Source organism: Bactrocera dorsalis, chromosome 5 (genome assembly GCF_023373825.1).
Source record: "Bactrocera dorsalis isolate Fly_Bdor chromosome 5, ASM2337382v1, whole genome shotgun sequence".
Classification (NCBI taxonomy): Eukaryota; Metazoa; Arthropoda; class Insecta; order Diptera; family Tephritidae; genus Bactrocera; species Bactrocera dorsalis.
The window spans coordinates 6,144,544-6,167,571 of record NC_064307.1 but is presented as its reverse complement, the minus strand read 5'-3'; the positions used below and the strand labels follow the sequence as shown (position 1 = coordinate 6,167,571).

General features: G+C 36.2%; 1 protein-coding gene across 21 annotated transcripts in view; it reads right to left on the bottom strand.

Annotated features, from left to right (window-relative positions):
- Nucleotides 1–1,017: 1,017 nt before the first annotated feature.
- The window catches only part of LOC105233514 (band 7 protein AGAP004871), a 104,848-nt gene continuing 82,837 nt past the window's right edge, over nt 1,018–23,028 (bottom strand). For all 21 annotated transcript variants that reach the window (XM_049456891.1, XM_049456893.1, XM_049456889.1 and 18 more), the window contains 4 exons: nt 14,058–14,261; nt 6,003–6,058; nt 3,148–3,328; nt 1,018–3,058 (listed from right to left, as the gene is read on the bottom strand). In XM_049456891.1, coding sequence (XP_049312848.1) covers nt 2,855–3,058; nt 3,148–3,328; nt 6,003–6,058; nt 14,058–14,261 — 645 coding nt within the window. In that variant the 3' untranslated portion in view covers nt 1,018–2,854. The remainder of the gene's footprint in view (nt 3,059–3,147; nt 3,329–6,002; nt 6,059–14,057; nt 14,262–23,028) is intronic.

Genomic DNA, 23,028 nt, shown 5'->3' with positions numbered 1-23,028 from the left:
TTTAAAAAGATAAATATAAAGTTGCTATACTGTAGAAAATTAAAAAAACAATTTTGAAAATTTGTCTTTTGTCTTTTGTCTTGCTACTGGCCTCTAATCCATTGCGATGATCTTTAATTCTAAATTGAGCTCAAGAGGCAAACTGCTTTTGACAAATACAATATACAAATCAAATTTGTCTCACACCGTGACCAAAATAGTTGTAAAATAAATTCCCTTGAGCTTCTAAGACATTGTCCGTTTCGGGTAAAAAAGGATAGAAAACAAAAATTAGATCAGATCTTTCGAAAAAAAGAGGTTCTCATTTAATGTAAAAAATGCGACATACTTGTTCACTAGTGGATTAGGATAGTACCGAAACACTTTTTGGTACAAATTTCTAAAAATAATTAATTCGTACTGATTCCAGATCACAATTCATTATTAAACTACTGCAGAGAAAACGTATAAGTAACGGGTGCTCCAAGCAACGGCACTTCTTTCAATAGCCTATTTGTCGTGTTATTTTTGTTCAGAATTATTTGGCATTTCATCATGGAAAGGCTTACCTCTTAACAACGTTTGCAAATCGTTCAACTTTCAACGGATATTCAAGTTTTGTGAAGAAGGTGTTTTCTGCGCTTCGCTGAACTTATGGTCAACATAATCGGCCTACTGAGCACATCATCACCTATCTTGAAATGCAGCATTCATTATTGGATAATATTCGATCGAATAAACCACGTCAGGCACGCAGTAAAGAAAATAAAGCAGCCGTGGCTGAGAGTGAACACGAAGGCCGCGGAGAGTCGTTCGTAGAAACTCGGACCGTCGTATGGAACGTAACCGTCAATGCCCATTTTATGGCGATGATAACCGACTATTTGACGCCTGAATTTGAAGCTCGTGATCTCAAGTGAAATTTGGTTTCAACAAGACGGTATCACTTCCCACACATCTCATCAGTCCATAAATTTATTGAGAGAACACTTCGGGACGGTCGATTGACCACCAAGACCGTCTGATATCATACCGTTAGATATGTAAAATCTAAAGTCTATGTGGACAATCTGGCTTCGATTAAGGGCTTGGAACAAAACGCGTGCCATTCGCTTGTTACCGGTCGAAATACTCGAAGGAGTCATCGAAATGGTCATCCAATGGACTAACTGAGACGTAGCCGCGGCCAACATTTGAAAGAGATAATCTTCAAAACTAAACGCCAAAGAATGTTCTTTCGAATTTAAAAAAATGGAGAACTTCGAAATGGATCATTCTTTGTATACATACATTTTTATGACTTTTGTATGTGTCATGTACATGAAGCTCAAAAGCGCTGCTATTCGGCATTGAGTTAAGACCTAACAGTTCCTTCAAACCTTGAACTATATTCCTGTGCTACTTCAACACGGACTAAAAAAAATCTTCATGAATCTTAAATTTTTAATGCTACAAAATGCTTGTGTAGAGAAAAATGGGATAAAAATATAAAAATCTCAAAATAATAACATATTATTAAAATTAATTTCAATTTTTGAGTAATCAGTTCCTTTCTACTTGTCACAAGAACCGAGACATCTATACTATAATTTATGCTGTTGTACAGTGTTAGTTAGCTTACAAAATCTATAAGATGACTGTATTTAGAAAGTATTACTCAATGACAGAAAAAGCAGCTAACTCGTAAATTTTTGCTTTTGCTTTCTTCTCGTTCTCGAATTTTGAAGAATACTATTCGCCTCACTGCTTTTTCAATTGTTTCCTTAGTAACTCGTACTCGTATAAGTCTTATCTTAAAAAGACTGTTACCAATGGTTCTGTTCTATTAGCCAATAAATGAATTATGCAATTTATTACTTTGTTCGGGTGCCCTAAACGCAAATGAGAGAGGTGCCTAAATATAAGTAAATGCAAATATATTTACAAATCTATGCATGTGTGTGTGACTTGTCACATTAATTATGATATTTAAGCTATTTATCAAAGCACTTTTACGCATTCAAAAACGAGATCGAGACTTATATTTACATACATATTATTAATGAGCGCTTACCACACTGCTTACTCAATTTTTATTCACTCAACTATTATTATTTATAAGTATGTGTTTGTATTTACTAAACTTGAAACTCGCACATGAAAATGTGTTTTTGTATTTAATATATTTCGATGAATTAAACGCGTGCGTGTGAGTTGGGAAAATAATTAAGTAATTCTTTTAGTAAATCTATTATATTTAACTTTCGTTTCGTATCGCCTTACTTGCAACCGTGTGATTCAATTCAGCTAAGAAGTGTAGTAATAATATTTAATGTAATTAATATTTAGAAAATTTTGCGAACTTTATGATTTTTAGCTAATCGTTCAAACTTAACGCCATTTTCAGCAACATTTTATCAACTGTCCTAATACTACTTAAAACTACAGTTATTCACTTATTCGCATGGCTAAAGTGTGCGCAAAAAGTATGCGTTCTTTCAGCAACTGACGATTCTTTTCTCGAAGTGCCTTGCTGTTATGTGAAAGTACTAGAAGGTATTTGAGAGTCTAAATTGCAAAGAAATTACATTTCTGAGCTGTGACTCACATTTTAGCGGCTATCGGCTATGAGAACGCATACTTTTAGCGCACACTGTGTAATTTCTTCAACTGTGTACAGAATATTTCACACAAACATTCACATTTCTCAGTGCAGGCATTTTTCCGAGTCAACTTGAACAATTTGTCGGCGCCTCACCCAAAATTCCTGCAAGCTCGGCTTTCTCACTAAAAGCGTGTGCAAATCAGACACACACATATACCGATGTATGTATGTGTATTTTGCTTGCTGTTATGTGTACAATTTTTGTTGTTGTTTTTATTGTTGTGTTTGTTTTTACATAGCTGCTGACTGGATGCCCGCCTGCGGCGATGTCGACGCCTGCGGTGAGTGTTCGCTGCTGGTCGTTGCCGCCGCCGCCGGTACAACGGCATTTTGCTGCGCCGTCGCCTCGGTAGTCTTCAGGAAGTAAGTTATCAAATCGATGGGTAATGGGAAAACAATTGTGGAGTTCTTTTCCGCTGATATTGTGTTGAGTGTCTGCGTTGAGGTGAGGTAATTGCAAAATTATGGTTAATTTTGTGTGACAATTTCTTGCTCAACATTAATTTGTTGTAATTATTGCTTACCTGTAAGTAACGCAGTTGGAGCGCTGCCGGCGAGCCGCCGATCACCTCGGATGCCTCGCGCAATGCCTTGGAGGCCTTCTGTTCTCCTTCAGCGGCGATAACTTTGGCGCGTGCTTCACGTGCGGCCTCAGCCTCGGCGGCCATGGCACGTTGTAGTTGTACGGGCAAGCGCACGTCCTTGCTGTGGTGGGGAAAATGTTGTGAAACTCATATTAAATATTAAATAATAAATTTTATTTGAGCGCTGGAACGCTTTTGTGATTGGCCTCAAAGATCAGTAGATGAGCTAATTTAGCATAAAAACCTCACAAGGTTAATATGGAAGCTCATTTGTTAACTTTTTTAGTAGCTTTAAAAAGCTTTTCTGCTCTTTAAGGGAGGGGTTATGGTCTCAAGGTAGAAAAAATACTTTTTTTTTGCAAATTTATTTCTTAAATATGGATTAAGTACTAATCCCTTAACATTAAGTTGTATCCATGTGCCGTGGAAGTAATGCGGAAAAAATAATTGTGTGTGTTAAAATAAATATGCAAAAGCGCTTCAGTGCTTAAGAAAAAAGTACCAGAGTACCCTCTTGTCGTTTATCCCAGCATAAATTTACAACAAATACCTTTCAAATGGGCGCAGTAAAGCAAATTAATACGTCATTATACGCAATTACGTGATTGAAAACAAATACGTGACAGAAGATACGCCAGCCAGTGCTACAATATACTACAGCTGTGTATGTATGTATACAAGTGTACATGTGTGTATATGTGTATAAATAATACATATATAAATAAATATATATTGTCAATGCTGTCATTGATCGCTTTTCATTTGCTCTTGCTGCTAGGCATAACAAAATATATAAGTAACTCTTCTTATGTAAAATATATAAGTATATACATATGTATGTGTGTGTGTTCTACCGTGAATAGATTTCGCACATTTTGTTAGCCAAGAATGCAATAGTCAATATCTCTAGGGCTTTGAACAGCTAAATGGCTTTGCAGAAACAATTATATTACATGTTTAGTGTTGGAAGTTGTTTGGTTGCTACATGGCGTATACGTAACATTAGTTATTGGTTGGAATTCAATATTTGTCTCGAACTTAGCTTTGATCGTGTTTATCCTAATTGTATATTTAGCTAACGGTTTTGAAACATTTGGCTATTTTATTAGCTTTTATGAAAGTATTATAGTTGAATTGGCTTGTAAACTTATTTTATAAGGTTTATTCATAATGTTTAAAGATAGAATAGGCGGATGGAGCCATGTGTAGAGGTTCAAGCAAGTGAGAATAGTTCTCTGAGCGCCATTCACTTTGGAGCGGCCAAAAACGATTATTTTACATATGCTTCAAGCAGCTCACGACTTCCGGCCTTAGACCAAGTAACCTCTGGGTAGCCAAAAAACAGCGGTTTGAAGACGAGCTAAAGTAAGGAGGCGAAAAATCCCTTCTCTTCAGGGTTGTGCGCTGGGTTTGGGAACCGCCACGTAAAAAACACCGCCAATGAAAGAAAGAAAATAGCCTCGGATAAGAGAATCCTCGGCTATAACCTCGTGAGTGATGTCTACGCCAATAAAGAAGAAGAATGTTAGAATTTTCTACTTTTTTTAGGGTGTGGTAGTGCAGGACTTTCATTTTTAGTATAAAGCAGTATTGTTTTGTGATTTATAGAAATGAGGTAGGTCTTACTTTGAAAACTAGCTTGGCGAGTTAAAGTTGAAAGAGTTGTCAAGAAGAGTTAAGAAAGAAAATACTCGAAATATTCAACCACAATCTGCCGTTACTTTAAATATTCTCATAATCTTTGGTTGCTTCGCATGATTTAAGTAAATTAATAGCCATAATTAAAACGCATACAAAGGGGGAAAGAGTAGCGAATAACGCTATTTGTCCCAGCTCCATGTATATTGTATGTAAGCGTTGCGTTGTGTGCGTGTGTGTATGCGTTTGAGATGAAATTGAATTACTCACATGAGGCAGCACATATCTACGCATGTGTAAGCAGTTAAGTGCTGGTTAACCTTTGACTTGGTGGCACTCAAATTACATCCCACCCGCATACCCGAGCACATTATCGCACATATTTGCAAATATGTGTGTGTGCTCGTGAATATACAGACATATGCACGTGCTTGTTGGCAAACAAAGGTATAACAAGTTAAATCGTTCGCTTGCACACATGCACACATAAATAGCGCCTGAGAAGCTTACGAAATTCTGGCACAATGGCACACATTGTTGTTGTTGTTAATTATGTAGGCGCTTTGTTGCAGCTAAATCGGCTTAAAGCTGGCAGTTCATTAAGCGTGCAATGCACCCTGTATGTATTATGCCGCAGCCATTATGTAGCTTAAGAGTTTTAATAACTGTTGATCCAGCCAAAAATGAAACCACTTACATATACACACAAACAAAAACAAACATACACAGTAGGTATTTAATGTGTATTTAATCATGGAGTCGGGGTTTTGCTTACTTACGAATAAAGAAATCGAATAAATAAATCGAAAAATATATTTCTAAATATTAATTAAAATTTTAGTGCGCTGAGGTGGCACGTGACGGCGTTATGGCAAAGAGTATTGTCTAGGCTTTAGGTAGTAAATACAGTTGGTGACACTGGTGAAACGCTTGGCAGTTCAAAATCTGCCATAAATTTCGACTAAAAATTCAGGCTTCAGCTTTAGTAATACGATAATTCCCTGCCTTCACAAAATTTTGAGTTTTCTTGTTATTTTTTTAGTTTTTCCCTCAGCTCTTAATTTTTTTTGTTTTAACGCTATTTTCACTGTAACTTTCACGCACAATCTCCTAACCACAAACTTCAACTTGTAATAAAATAATCCACAGTTACTTACATTTCAACACGCTCGACTTTAATGCCCCAAGCATCGGTGGCTTCGTCTAGTTGGACCTGCGACGCCAAGCAAAAGTTTCCGTCCATAATTGCGCGACAAATCGGCAGTCGGGCAAAAGTGTTTGATAACAAAGCGATTATTTGTTTATTTGCCAGCGCCATTGTTGGTTGTTATTGAGCGGATTGATGATATCCCCAGCGCATCGTTAGGCCATCGACATGCAAACGAGACAAATACAAATAGAAATGGCACAATATTAGTTTCAGATTTCCTTTTGACAACTCCTTTGCTCAGATATAGTCATAAAACTGTACAAATTCAACTTTTTTATGAGCCTGAAAGATGAGCGCCGACTGTACATTGCTACCCACATTCAACACTAGCTTACCAAAAAAACAATCCAATAGAAGCGCTGTTGTTGTTGCGCGTGTGTATGCCGCAGATGCCATTTTCAAGGATAACATTTGGTTTGGATTTTCTTTATTGTTGTAGCAGAGAGCAAGGCAGCTGGTTTGGGTTGTGCACTGGTTCGGGTATTTTTTATTGCAGTTGTATTATTGTTGTTTTCGTTGTTTCTTTTTTTCAACACTACACTCGATTGTTATCCTCAGTTTACTTTTGCCATTTTTATGGGCAAAACATGTCATGAAAATAAAGATGCTCGCCATTTGTTGCCATTGTTTGTGGCAACTGTGACATACAATCTCATATTTATGTTTAATTTTAACAGTTTTCTTTTTAAATACTTAAAAAATAACGGGGTTTGGAAAAATTCCCTTAAAAATTCTCAAGTATTCGAATTTTCTGGACTCCATTGCCTTGAAAACCAAAATTTTCAGACTTTTCAGTTAAGCAATCAGTTATGTGTTCTACTTTTTCAAAAAAAAAAATAAAAAAGTATCGATTTTTGCAAAAATTCCTTGAAAAACTCTCAAGTATTCGAATAGATCACAGAATTTAAAAAGAAGGAATGTCAGAAGTAGCCTTCACTCAAGTTGTTTTTATTACAAATATTATTGCAGTACCTTGTTGTTTAAGCAGTAGAAGAAGAGAAAAATATGAATTGATTATTGACTACTAAACAGGAAATAATTCGATGAACCCAAATTTCCAAGTACTTTTTCCACTAAATCAAGTCCTATGTCAAGAATAACACATTCAATATTGACTTTTAAAGCTTGTGGAGAGTTTGGTTTATTGCTAAAGACCAACGGTGTTAAATCACAACTTCTTGGAGGCCATTCAATGTCACAATTTCTTGAAATAATCGAATCTCCAAACTTTTCTCGCAATAATTCGGTTGTTGCACGTGCTGTGTGGCACGTAGCCCCTTCTTGTTGGATCCAGATGTTGTCAAAATCAGCTTCTTCCAATTGCGCCCACAAAACGTTGGTTATCATCGTTCTTCACCACTCTACATTGACAGTGACTAGGTGTCAACAGCTGCATTTCGAAAGAATTTCGATGATTCAATCAAACCAAAAGCACATCAAACTCTCAATTTAGGTGAATATAATTATTGTTCATGAATAATTTGTAAACTTTATTCGCCTCAGAATGGATTTGTTTATTTATCGCCCCACTCAGCTGAAAGTTAGCCTCATCGTATATGATTTTCTTCATAAATTTTATTGTATTGTTCCAAGACAAAATCAGCAATTTCATGGCGTTTGCGATCGTCTAATAGCTTCAATTATTAAGTGAGAACTATTTTTTACGAATGCAAGCCTAAATCCTTTCTCAAAATCCGTCATGTTCTGCTAGTTCTAGTTCTTGAGAACGCCTTCAAATCGACAAATTGTGGTCTTCAGCAACACTTGCTTGAACGGCAGCAATATTTTCATTACTTTAAGCGGTTCTTTGTCTTATTGGCACTTAAACATTTAGTAAAAAAATGTGCGCTCGAAATTTCCAACAATTCGACGAATAGCGAGCACAGGTGGACGATTATTATTGACCATAAAATGGCAAAAGTGCACGAAGAGTTGCAATTTGACAGCGGTTATTTTGATAATAAAATTTAATAATTTTTAAACGTTGTTCTTGTGTATATCTTTCCATAATGAAACAGTTAACATTACTGAACACTATTCAAAAAAATTACAGATCATGACAAATTTAAAATGGCCGAAACAACACTTAGAAATCATGTCATTCTTCTTTCATTAAATCTCCGCAAATAGCCGCATTGTATTCCTTTGAAGATTTGGTACTAAATTATCAAAATTTCGTTAAAAAAAACTTTTTGTTTAAATTTTTTCTTACTTGCTTAAATGAAGAGAGAAACATTTACATACAAAAAAGAAAAATTCGAATTTCCATTTAAAGAGAAATACTTTTTATTTTCTATCAAAACCAATTTCGTTATTCAAATCAACGCTTTATCAGTTTGTACGATGTTTAAGAATCAATTTAATCAAATGACCTCAATGCATTTTTAAAGCTTTAAATATGTTATATAAGTATATGTGTGCTCATGCATTTGTATGCTCATATGTCATAGAAACCTCTTGGGTTTCGACAAATATCCGCCAGTAAAATTCAGACAATCAACTTTGTTGTTGGTAGTTGTGATAGTTACCGATTTCAAAGAGAGAACTAGTGTGAAATTTTGAAAATACGATACCACATTTTCAAATTGGTGTCTCAAATAGTTTTAGAGTTACTATAATTTAAAGCGCAAACCCGCAGCTCAACTGATTTTTAAACAAGTTTTTCTCGAAAGAAAATTTGCCGAAGTGATAATCCGAAGATAAATGATCGGATCATAATGATACTTTGCCTGTTCTGTAGATAATTTCGATCAATTTCTACTACTTTTTTAAACATTGAAACTTCAACTTTAATGAAGAATGTTTTTATCATTCCAAAGAACATTCTTTAGCATTTATTTTATTTAGAAGATTATCTCTTTCAAATGTTGAGTCCAATTTTCGATGAATCGTTCGAGCATTTCGATTGGTAACTAGCGAATAACACGCATGATGCTCCAAGGCCTGAATCGAAGCGGGATTGTCCGCAAAGACTTTAGACTTTTCATATCCTCATAGGCAAAAGTCTAACGGTGTAATATCACACGATCTTGGTCACCAATCGACAGGCCTAAAACTCGAAACTATCTGCTGTTCTCTTAATAAATTCATTGATTGATGCGATTTGTTCGAAGTGGTGCCGTCTTGTTGAAACCAAATGTCACCGAGATCACGAGCTTCAATTCAGGCATCAAATAGCCGGTTATCAACGGTTGTCTTGAATCTCTTCAGGTTGCCCTTCGTTCCAAATGCGGAAATTTTTCTTGTTTACATACTCATTCAGCTAAAAATAGGGCTCACCGCTGAGAAAAATTTGCGCGAAACCGTTGGATCTCGTTTGAATTTTTCAAGAGTCCATAAAGCGAAACAATGTCGTTTGGGAAAGTAGAGCGGCTTCAGTTCTTGCACAAGCTGTATTTTGTACGCTTTCAATTTAAGATCTCGACGTAAGATGTGCCAAGTCGTTCCACACGTCAGTCCGAGTTATTGCGAATGCCACCGAATCGACTCTCCACAGTCTTCGTGTAAACCCTCCACTACGGCGGCCATATTTTCTTTACTGCGTACTGGGCTTGATGTATTCGGTCGAATATTATCCAATAACTCTGGGTCTCTGGATGGGTGATGGTGTTGTGACTAGTACGCTCAGTAGGGCGAATATCCGTATTAAAATTGAGCGATTTGTAAACGTTTTTCGGGCATTTCCATAATGAAATGCCAAACAATACTGAAGAAAAATAACATGACACATGACAGCTTGACAAGACTTATGGGTTATCTGTAAAAAAAGGCTATTGAAAAAAGTACCTCTACTTGGATCACCCGTTAGTTCCACATACAATAACGTATCTGTTTTTGGATCTGATCCAAAAACTGAATTTCGGCAGGCTAAAACGACCAAAATTTAAGATAAAATTCAAAATTTTTTAAATGCCGCAATTTTGTAAATTTTTTATTAAATTTTTTTTCGATTATCCCTGCTTTAACAGCATTTTGTATTTTGACTGATTTCGAGAACTGTCTCCCCTCACTGATGCGTGGCTTCGAGCTATAGCTCCCACTTAGTCCTGTTGTTGTTCACAAAGTCTCTTATTTCCGCCATCTTATCCGCCGACTGGTAGTGCACCAAAAGAGATCACTTCGAAACTAACTCACGCACCTGGAATTTTTATGCAGCCAGCCAGCAAGCGCATGCATTTATTTATATTTAAACTAACTGTAACTGTATTCCCATGGAAGGGTCTCGCATTGCAAATGCAAATGTCGTCCGTAACAAAGTGTTTATTTATTTTATGTTCACTCTCGTCCATTCTCTAAATATATTGCCCTTGCAAAAGCGCAAGCATCGATGAATGCCAGCATGTGTATGTGTGTGTGTGTGTGTTGTGCTTTGCAATATTTTGCAAACTTTTCGATTTGTGTGCGTCGTTTGCACAGTTTGCTCTGCTCTCTGTTTGCCAGCATTTGTTAATGTTAATGTGATTTGCGCTTGCGATTGCGACTTTCTTTCTGCCCTCGCATGCAAAGCACTGAACTCGGCATCCGTGATTTTGGTCGTGCATAAAAATAGCAATATCTCTTCACCAGCACCAGCACGTAAGTGCAAGTGTGTGTGTGCGTGTGCTGATCTATTTGCATGCATTGCTTGTGTACGCTTCATTGCTTCAAATGGCTTGACGATTGAGCACTGAAGGGCGTATCGATAGCTGACCCGGCGGACGGACTTGCTTACATCCGCTTGCATGTGTACGTCTGAGTGTATGTGTGTAGTGGATGCGGGGAGGTGGCGCTTGTTTATGCGCACTCATCAATGGCAAGTGAGATGTCATCTCTGTTTATTTGCATGAGCGCATCAAGTAAATATAAACAACGATAACGACCTGAGGAAAAAATGCTGCACCAACACACACACACAACCAAGCGACAAGCGAGTGAGTGTACGTATGCATGTGCTTCGTTGTGCGAATGCAACACTGCTTACATTCTTTTTCTTCATGATTTTCTTTTTGCTGTTATTGTGTGTGTCAAATCAACTTGCATTGGTTGGTTACTAGCATCACTTGCGCTGGCAGCGTTGACAGGTGACAACAGTCATCGGCTGTCAATGTCGTTAGTTCAAGCGTCTTTCAGCGTGATGGAAGTTAAATTAAATGTCAAATGCTGAACTTTTGTCGATACGTTTCTGACAGTTGTAAAGCAGTTTGCTTTCAAAAGGTGGAGAGATTTTTCTCAGTGCATGTCTTTATTTTGTAGAGGGGATGGGAGTTGACTATTGGTACCTGATAATTTGACGCCTTTAAGTTTTCAAAACCAGTATTTCCAAAAATTTTATGTTTACGTCCGTATGAGAGACTAAGCTGACGGCATTGATATTACTTGCTACAATGTAGACGGATTTGTAATGTACCAGCCAATGAAATTTGTTTGTTTCCAAGAACTCTTAACCGTCCGACTTAAGAGTCTATTATTGGATATTATTCCAGCATGCAGTGAAGAAGTAATATAACAGCCGTGCCTGAGACGAAGACCGTGAAGATTTGATTCGGCGTCGTTTGCTGCAACTCGGACTCTGGCTGAAAGCGTACAAAATACACCCTGTGCATGAACTGAAGCTGCTCGACATTGCTTCGCTTTATGGGCTAAGTTCAAAGCAGATCCGCCATTTTCGACCCTAATTTTGTTCAGCGAAGAGGCCCATTTCTGGCTCAATAGGTATGTAAACAAACAAAATTGGGACAAGGAGTCATCTGAAGAGATTCAAGAGCTGAAATTTCATCAAGAAAAAACAACGGTTTGAAGTGGTTTGTGAGGCAGGGAAATCATCGGTCCATATTTCTTCAAAATTGATAAACGTCAATGATGACGCATCATAATAACCGATTTTTTGATGTCTGAAAATTAAGCTCTTGATCTCGGCGACATTTGGTTTGAACAAGACGGCGCCACTTCCCACACATCTCATTTATCAATGTATTTATTGTGAGAACATTTTCGTGAGCATATAATTTCACGTTCTGTGCCGGTGGATTGGTCACCAAGATCGTGTGGTTATATGTAAAATCTAAAGTCTGCAGGTCTTGTAGCAAATCATGGCCAGCGCCAAACGCCAATTATCAGTCGAACGAATGGATCGTATGAGAAGTAGCTGCGGCCAACATTTCAAATATATAATCTTCGAAAAATAAATGCCAAACAATGTTCTTTCGAATGATAATAAATATTCTCCATTAAATTTGAAGTCTCTATGTTTTTTTCTTTCAAAAAGTAAAAAACCTCGAAATGGATCACTCTTTAGTAGATACATACATATATATCGCCCCAATTCTACAACAAAATCCACCTTAAAGTTACTCCCAAAACACATTTAATATTACGTTATGGTGAAAATGTTGAATTTCTGGTCTTTTAGACAAAGTTTAGAAAGTTTTTACGCACATGACAAATCGATCAATTATTCATAAAAGGCCTTTCTCTTTGAATAATAAATATTTGAAGTTCTCTATTGCGTCTCCCCGCCTGTTGTAACCTCACAAGAGAACATAAAGTTGTGACTTTCTTCTTAAATTTACTTGGCTCATATTTTATTACACCGTACTCACACATGCACTTATCTATATTCAATTTTCTTTTTTTGTTTTACATGTGTGTACTTGTTGTGCTGCCTTTGCTGTGTGCGCACAAGTACAGTGGCAGCGGAAAAATTGTGTCAAGTGTGCGAAACGACGACATGACTAAAAGGCATTACACTTTGCACCTGAGGAAATCTTCAGACTTTATATTCGTAGAAGTTGCAGTAACGACAAGCGAATAAATACTTCTATTTATGAATATGCATACAAACACATGCGCATTGGCGACTCTTAGCCATATATTATATAATGTGTCCCCAAGAATTTCATTTGTACAGTGAATTGTTTTGAAGTCATATACCCAGCAGGGAGGAGCTGAGTTGAGGATATAAGATTCCGTTTGAATATAAATTGTCATGAAGTCTTAAACGTTTCTTTGGTTTCAAGAGATACGAGAGAATCCAATAACTGAAAGTTTGCTGCAGCATTTTGCTTAACCCTGAACGTGATTTGTTAGTCGATTAAACTAAAAATTATCGTGCTTTGCAAATAGCGAAGCCTTTGAAGGTTTAATATTGCCACTTCGACTGAAGCTTACAGCTTGCCTTGACAGTGTTCTCTCGAGTATTGGAAACTACCAGCATTTCAATTATCTTAAAACCTCTGACCTCCAATGTTGCTACGGGTATTTCACAGACCTGTTAGGACCAAGACCTTTCGAAAATCACACAATAAATTATGTTTCTATGCGTGGCACGAGATTTTACTTATAAGTAAAGTCTGCTTTTAAACATTTCTCTATATCTTGAACCTTCTCATTACCTTTGAAGCCAGCAAAAAATATAACCAGCTTGTGGTTGTGCCAATCTCTATAGGGCAGCCTCATATAAACACATATAAATCTGAGCCTCCAGTATTACTACTTCTTCAGCTGCCTTGCTCTCGCTGCCATTTGCGCGCCTTCACCCGAAACCCTCGTCTGACATTCGCACTTCACACAATCAAAGTACAAAAAAACAACAGAACCATAAACTAAGCGACTGCAGTTTGCAACCTCCGATGATTTGCATTGGCGTGCCACACATCACGTTTACGCTCCATTAGCCGCTGCCGCCAAAGCCGACGCCGCTGTTGCGCTGCCCTCGCCAACTGGTTGACTTCATACAGGTGGAAACACATGTGCGGCATGCACCAGCGCCGAGCTGCCAACACATGCAGCAGCAATGTAACGGATGACATGCAAGTGGGCGTGTGTGTGTGTGATCGGGTGAGAGGTGAGCGACAGTGATGCTGACACTAAACCACTGAAACTGAAACTTTGACGTTGATGCTAATGCTGATGCTGATGCTGATGTTGGTGATGGCGATGGCGATGGTGTTGGTGATTTGCGCACGCTGTAAAGCAAAAACCGAAAACCAAAAACAAAAAGGGTTGTACGTTAGGTGTGACTCACCTGCATTGTGCCGGAAATTGTCATTCGCTCGCTGAGTATCTCATGCAAATGCCGAGTTCCCATTGTGTTTCGTAGAGTAGTCTGCGCCAAAAGTCTGGTCGAATGGTGAGCGTTCTCCACGTTCGCTATAGAAACTGTCGCATTGGAAACGCGATAGTAAACCACTGCATCCACCGACACGGTGACACTGTCCTTTGTCAGTACCTACAAAGTGCAGTGGTGGGTTTTGTTTGGTTGTTTGTTTCTAGCTTTGTTTGTTTGTGCTTTGCTTTGCTTTGCTTTGCTTAGCTTTGTTTTCTCTAAACTCTAATTTCTTATAGTTCTTATTTGTGATTGCTTAGGCTATGTCTATTTGTTTGTTTGTTAGCTTGTTTGTTTGTATGCTTGATTTTCGCAATCAAAGCGGAATTTACCAAAATTAACTCGCTTTGTGTTGCCTCCGCTCTTCCACTACTCTAAGTTAAATGTGATTTTTGTGAATTTGCAACGCGTTTTTCGTTTGTGAATTCAATGTGCGCTTTTACGTTACGCAAGTACACACATACATACAAAGAAATAAGCAAGTGTTGTTGGTGGTGGCTTACCCTGACACAAAGTCACAAAGTCAGCTACATACAGACATACATAGCGGCACTACTTGTGCATATAAAGATAACCTATGTACTAAGCATAAACTAACCAAAACTAGGTGAGTGTGTATGTATGTATGCTACATACATTTGTTGCATTTTGGTGAGTTGCTTGCGCATTTTCATTTTCATCTCCATTTTCACTTTAATTTGCGGCTACATTTCGCTTTGCACCTTTACATACACACACACGCACACACAAATTTAAGTATTCTAGCACTTGTGCGCGCGTGTGTGTGTGGGTTGTTGTGAAATTTGTGCCGCCTTAACGCTCGCTTGCATGTGTGGCAAAAAGGAATGCGATTTTGTTTGCATTTTCTTAATTTTCGCGAAGAATGACGTGAATTTGTGGTGCGAAAGGCGAAATGCGAAAGCAATGACAGCACAAAACACTCAATACATACATACATACATACAACTACATAAGTGAATACGTACAGTTAAATCTACGCTATATCCTATAATACATACTTATGCAGCCGTGTATTTATTCATTTGCTGCGAATGCGTACAGTGTGGCCACACTGCAGCGTCGCTTGCTATCGATGGCAAGGACACCCGCTGCTTAATACATGTGCCTGCGTCATTCGAATATTTGTATGTGTGTGTGTGTGTGTGTGTGCCTCCATTTTGAATTTAATTTGAGGTATGGAGTTGGCAGTAGATTTATGCACATAATTAAGCCTTTGTGTGTATTTACTTAATAATTATGGTCTGTACAAATTGTGCTCCTGTGGTGCGTTTGTATTTTCAGGGGCCGTTGCAATTGCCACAAATCTTCTAAAATGAGCTTTTGACAGTGAATGGCTTGTGATCGATTTTGTGGTGAAAAATAAATGTTTTCAGTGAAAGGTAAATGAAGGCAAACTAAATTGAGAAAATGTTTTATATGAATCAAGGATATACATACATACATGTGGTATTTGACATTAGGCTTGCCTGACGGATTTGGTGGGGTAAGTGTTTAGCATGGAGACTTCCGTCTGAGATTTCATCGAACGTGTTGTGTCAGTGAGTAAACTCGACCAAGAGAAACTTAGCACTCCCATCGTGTCTGTTGACCTAAACGCCATTTTCTACTAGAATTAGGCAGCTTTTCTACAACTAGCTTTCGATATCAAGCGCGAAGGATAGTTGAGAATTAAAGGCCTTATTAAAAGGCATGGACAATGGTTGCTAGGGTGCTCCAATGAACAAACGTTTACCAATATTTTCTTTTTAACAGCGCTGGATATCGCTTTCTGAATTTCCGAAACCAAGCAGCAACTGAAGTACGATTATCGATTTAGTATAATCAGATTTGTACTATGAGCAAAACATATTAAGACTTTGTTCTTAAATTTAAAATTTTTATTTTATTCTTTAAAACCTATTTCGTCCCTATCAAAGTAATCCCTCTTGGCCCCAATACACTTGTGCCAACGTTACGCGTAGCGATTAACATTTAATGCCTCCAGTTAACTCAAAACAGTTCGCCCGGAGCAGTCGTTTGAGTTTCCTGAATAGCCAGAAGTCATACGGAGCTAAATCAGTCGAAAACGGTGGTTGCGACACGGTATTGGTTGAATATTTGGCTAAAAACTCACGATGCATCAATGCAATATGCGACGGGCATTATCGTCGTGCAAAGACCAAGAGTTGACGGCCAATAATTTTGTCCTCTTTTTATTATTTATTATCGGTATTCGAAGAAAACTGTCAACATAACTTTGATTTTTGATCTGCTTTGACGTTGTTTTTTTGGCCTCGGCTGACCTTTGTTACGATATTTTGCCGATTGCTCGTCTGTTTCCAGGTTGTGAGCATAGATCCAAGAATCATCGCCAGTAATAATACGTTTCGTGACATCCTGGTAGTCGGAAGACATTGTTTCGCAGACGTTAACGCGACGTTGTTTTTCGAAAAAATTTAGAGCGCTTTAAACAACGCTAAAAACATGATTGGTTTTCACTATTTTTGTGTCCAAATGATTTATCAAAATGGTTTTTACTGATACTGAGGTTGATGGACGTCCTGAACGTGGTTCGTCGTTAACGAGTTATTCTTTGAATAATTTGTACCAATCAAAACCACTTGCTTACGACAAACTATTATCACCGAAAGAAAACCTTTTCCAACATTCTGAATGTTTCGAAATTTAATGGAATATCTTTTTTGAATCGGCGAATGCATTTTATGTACTTCAGAAAGACAATATATACATAAATAATAACTAAATACTAATGTTTATTTTGCAGTGACATTTGGCACAGGTATCACTGACCGTCATACCAACTCAGAGAAAAAATATTTTGACGAATGGATTTTCGCGCGAAAAATTTAAAATAAAAAGTCTTACTATTTTTTGCCCACAGAAAATGAGACTTCAACTTATAAAGGGTTTCGGCATAATTGAACTTGGATCATTTGCTTGAACTCCCGAAATAAGAAAAATTCGCTTAGACTTTAGGAAAGACATGTCATTGCGATCGAAGCATTAATGCTCTTCCTTTGGCTTTAGATTGGGTTTAAATATATAAAAGTATTTGACCGTATTTTTAATGAACCGGGGCGAGGCAAAACGATCGATGAAAGCATTGTTTCTCAATGATCGCTACTTCGGTACTTTAAAACCAAGGGTACTTGCAACTATCTGCCACTCGACAGGTTCGTAGTTTGGACTGACCTCTAGGAAGCTGTACGAGATGAAATTTTTGTTTTAATTTTCCCGTGTTTTTAACACACCTCGTAAAGACATATACCCTCTAAGGGTATTATATTTAAACGGTTTATCTTTAAAGCAAGAAAATGAGAATAACTTGGCTGTTTGTGGATCTGAAGGTCCATAATATGCTATGAACCGATAAGATCAATATTAATGATCCTTTTATTAGTTTTCGTCTTAAGACTTTTTTATTATGGGGGTTGCACCACAAGTTTGAGCATCTGGCATAGTTTGTTCGATTCATCAGTCTCTAACGTTTGGCGTATCGAAAGCAGCTTTTTGGTCTTTTTGGTGTAAAATCTAAGTCATTTGTGTTATATTTGGGTTGTGTTTTTAGACGTATAGCATATCTTTAGGAGTTAGCTTAGTAAGGCGATCTGATATCCAGAAAAAGCTTCTGTCAGATGTAGTTTGTAAACAATATTTTCTTTTCAAATATAGTGTAGATAAATAAGTGTAAATCAAGGCGAAATAAGTTTACTTACATATATATAATATAATATAATATGTACAAAGAAGAGAACAAGAGTGTAAAAGTATAAGACAAATGCATAGGTTTCGTACAAAAAATACATATGTATGTATATAAATAAGTTGATACTGTGTGGTGTGTCAAAACAAGAGTGGAATAAAACGGAATTGAAATGAGTTAAAGAAATGATCGAAACCGAAACACAAATCGAAGGCAAAATCATTCTCAACTAAAGAGACGGTTGGAGTGCAATTTGATCACACACTTGGGTACATATGTTCGCATACAACTGTACTGTACTGTGCAACACTGGAGTCTTACAAATTTGTACATAACATATACATACATACATTATACATATGTGTATGCCTAATACCTAACTAACGGGTTCATTATTACCATATTTAGCTATTTGATATTATGGCTAACTTTATTACAATTTGCACAGTCTTCCGGAGTCAAGCAGCTTTATTCACATTTCAACGAAAATATGCATGTGTGTTGGTACATATTCCAAATCATATGAGTATAATTGTATGTATGAAATATATTGCCTGTGGTTAGGTATATATGTAGCTATATAGTGTAGACAAGCTGCATCGCCAAACGATCTTAAAGCGCTTGCTTTATAGGTAGGTGTATTGTATATATCGTCACCTAAAATGCAGAATAACGTAACATCACTTTTCATAAGTTTACAGGCGAAGGAAAAACGATTTAATCGAAACCACTCTTATTGAAACACAATTTAAGTTTTGGTTATATTTTGGTTATATATTGGTTAATATATTGGTTATATATTGGTTAATATATTGGTTATATATTAATTATATCTGACAGCAGCAGCTGAAAATTTTATGCTACATATATTTAATAAGTTGCGGCGCATCGTAAGCAATAATAACTTCATTTTGGTTTTTTGATGATACGTTGTTTTCCATTTTAGGTGACGATATGTAAGTCTATTGGTTTGGTACGCAGGAGAGGCCTCTTTACAAAGGTTCTTGGAGTAGTGGTGATATGAGTTAAGAGTATACATATACAGTTTACATATGTACAAGTATATAAATACTATATATACAGCTGTGTTCATGAAAATAGTAGTGTCTGTGGGTCCTAACTTTCGAAGCATTAAACTCAAATAAAAGATACAAATTCATATAAAAAGTTGTAAGGAAAGTATTTATTATTAGTGCTAAGAATATTCACAGTCTCATTTTTTTTTTAATATTTCGTTTTTACGCACGAAAGCATATTTAAAGAAAATACCTAAAAATTTGTGTGTTCATTAAAATAGTAGTGTTTACTTCAATTACGTAAAAAAATTTAAAAATACCTTTTGAAGATAATATTTCCTGTGCTACATATTGTCTGTACTCTAGTATTTAGTAGTAAATCCCTTATTTTTTAATACCGCCGCACATCGACGTGGCATAGAATCAACAAGATCCTTACAACGCTTCTCCGGGATTTGTGTCCATGCCTGTTTAACCACTTGCCAAAGGTGTACTCTACTTGTTGGATTTGCTGTTGCTACAACTCTTTTGACATCTCCCCATAAGTTCTCAATCGGGTTGAGGTCCGGGGACTGAGCTGGCCAGCGCATTACGTCGATCTTTTCAGCTGCAAACCACTCCTTAGCTAGTTTGGAAGTATGTTTTGGGTCGTTGTCCTGTTGAAACGTCCATTTTATCGGCATTTCCCAGCTAGCAAATGGTAACATAACGTCTCTTAGTATATTTACGTATACTACTCGGTCCATGATGCCATCAATCAAATGGATAGGACCAACACCACTATACGAAAAGCACGCCCACACCATAATGCTAAGGCCACCATGCTTAACCGTTTTAGTAGTGTACCTGGGGTGGTATTCTGTGTTTGGTGGGCGACGGACATATTTTCTGGATCCTGTCCCACCAAACAAGACTACTTTGCTTTCATCGGTCCATAACACGTTGCGCCATTTTGCGGGCGGCCAATTTAAGTGCTCATTTGCAAATTGAATTCTTGCAGCGACATGTTTTTTAGTTAAGAGCGGTACCTTCCTGGGACTCCTTGCTTTTAAATTATTTTCTATTAAACGTCTGCGAACTGTCAGAGCACTGATTGACAAATTTAATTCATTTTTTATTACTTTTGCGGACGCTGTGGGCTTGGCTTTAGAGTAGCGAATAATCCGTTTGTCCTCTAAGGCTGTAGTCTTCCTTTTTCCACTACGATTTTCAGCTTTGTGTTCATAATTTATGGCGTTATATATCATTGTGGCAGTGCATCCTATAATTTCTTCGATTTCCTTGTACGTCTTTCCCTCATTTCTTAACTTAATTATTATTTGGCGTTTTTCTACGGAGCAATGTTTTGCTCTACCCACTAAAATAGAAGTAGTACCGCAATGTCAATAAATTTAATCAAAAAATGTTGAATTTACTTAAATACACTTACTGTTTGCTGATTTTTATTTTTATTTGTACTTATCAACCATTCGCATCAAGCACTACTATTTCAATGAACATAATATTTTTGACCAACGTTCAAAATATCGTCACAAACAAGACGAGTAACGCAAAGTTAACGGGATTTCTTGGTTCACCGTTTCTTAGAAGTGCATTCTACAAAAATACTACACACTTGTTCAACTTGCAACTTCTTACATGTCAGAACAGCGTTTTAAATGTTAGGATCAATTGCACTACTATTTCCATGAACACAACTGTACATATAGTATATAGTATTTATATATAAATCGATCTGTTTATATACTTGTGTCATATAGCTTTATAATTAGCTAAGATAGATTTTACTGTTACTTTTTATTAAGGGCTATTTAACGTGTATTTATTTATATAGTCGTTAACTAAATATGTATGTAAATAACTGTATATAACTAACTATATATGTGTGTTGATTATTTATAATCATTTTCCATTACATACAAGTATTCATGGCTGCCTGTTTATTATTTTTATATATATAATTATATATTTATATGCTTATATGTTTATATATTTATATTATATGCTTATATAGTTACATAGGTATGTTGGTCTATCAATTATTCTAGCAAGTGTGAGCTTTTCTTCAGGCAATCTACGCTTTGCTCGCAGCAATAATCTGTATTACATAAATATGTCCGCATATATATTGGCTACTAAATACATAGGTATTTATATATTTATATATGGTACTACACTAGTATAATCACTGGCTAGCTGTCGCCTAACGAGTGTGTGGTTATTGTCTATGTATGTATTTATGTATGTAGGTATTACTGATCGGCGGGCAAAATGCTTGAGTTTTTTTTTATTTTATTTGCACTATACATATACATATGTATATATTTCGAATATATGGTATTTTATGTATTTGTGAGTAAATTAATTGATTTGTTTCATTTAATTTCGGAGAACATGCGAACCCTTTCCCATTTAACAGCCTAAACCACGCAAACACATATTGATGAACTCGACATAGGTTTGCTTCTATACTGGTGGCGGTCTGTTATCCCTCGCTTGTGCTCAAACGAATCAGAGGAAGCGATAAAAATCGATTAATAAATTTGTAATAAGTTGGCAATAAAATTTTCAATTTTTAATTTTTTCTCTTTTATTTCTCATTTGTGTTCACACTGCGGCATTCAAATGACCTTCAAATTGCATCTCAAAGTAATCCTCACAATGTAATGATTGTTCATGTGATTTGAGCGTGTGTGTTAGTAATGAATTAATTTTAGTTCTTTAATCAATAAGACGATAGCCAATCAATTTCTAAATTTTTCAAATATTTTTCGTTTTAAAATTTTCGAATTTAGTTTATATGAGAGTTGTGGTGAATGGTTTCCTCAGTGTGAAACTAAAGTTTGGTATTTAATTATTTTCGCAACTTGATTATGTTTATGCATTGTTTGAGGTTTTGTAAATTTTGCGTTCTTGTTAGAAATAAATTATTAATGATTGACTAACGGTAACGGTATGTAAAAGTTGAGTAAAGACAGATAGCTTTTTGTTTTTGTTTTTTTTAATTAGAATAGACATTTATATTTATGGAAATAGCATGCTCTCAAAAATTGAACTTTTAATCAGGGGGAGGGGGAAGTTAAATCAGTGCAGTGGATTACATAGATATATGTATGTACGAGTAGTTCGATAAACAAATCACTCCGCTAAAAAGATTTATCTGTTTCAAACTCATAAAAATAGAAAATAATCAAACAGTTAATGCATACAATGAAGTATCCATTACGTTAGTAATTAGATGTAATCGCATGTTTAAGTAATTACTTGCGCTTATCGTCTATTAAACATATGCGGGTTGTATAAGATGAGGCGTGGCATTTTAATAACTCGTGTCTGCTAGTCTAAAATGTTTTGGTATTTTAATGTGTTATTGTCGATTTTTTCTTAGCTTTTGTTGTCGAATTCTATATTATATACTACATATATTTTAATAAAATTATTTCGATTTCGCCGAAAGTTCAACAATTTGAGCTTGGCAGAGAAAACACTTTTGCCATAAAACTCTAATAATCATAAAAAAATATTCTGCAGTTGTTGATCGGCATTTAGATATAAAAATTTGCCTTTGGCGACTCTTAATTACATCCTTAATACCTTTAGAGTCCGTGACATGATTTCTTTTTATAAATGTAGGCTTAATTATTTCATTTAATTTAATTGGTTATAAAGCAAAATATTGCAGGGAGAGATAAACATAAATTTTGGGATTTGTGTAGTTAAAAAAATAAATATTTTTGTTAATTTTAATTACATTCTCATCATATGGAAGCAAGAACACTAATTTTGTTCAATAAAAATTTTTGTGTTTTCAATTTTTCTGAACTTTCAGCATAATTTTAAAACTAATTAATGGCCTTAGTCGCTAAAGCTGATACTTTTTGTACTGTTAAGGTTTAATTATTTCATCCTTTTCATTAAAATAATAATAATAAAACTATTTAATTTAATTTTTGATCCAATGCATATTCCTGTCTTGATTTTTACACCTAATTGCAAGTTGCTTAATATTTACATATGCAGAACAAAATACGCAACACGACAGCAAAGTACTTCGCTCACTTGCTGTCCCTTTCAAGAATGAAGTGGGGTCGTCAGAGAAGCAAGCTTATACTCTATTACTCTCAATTACAGATAGCAGCAGAAAAACGCT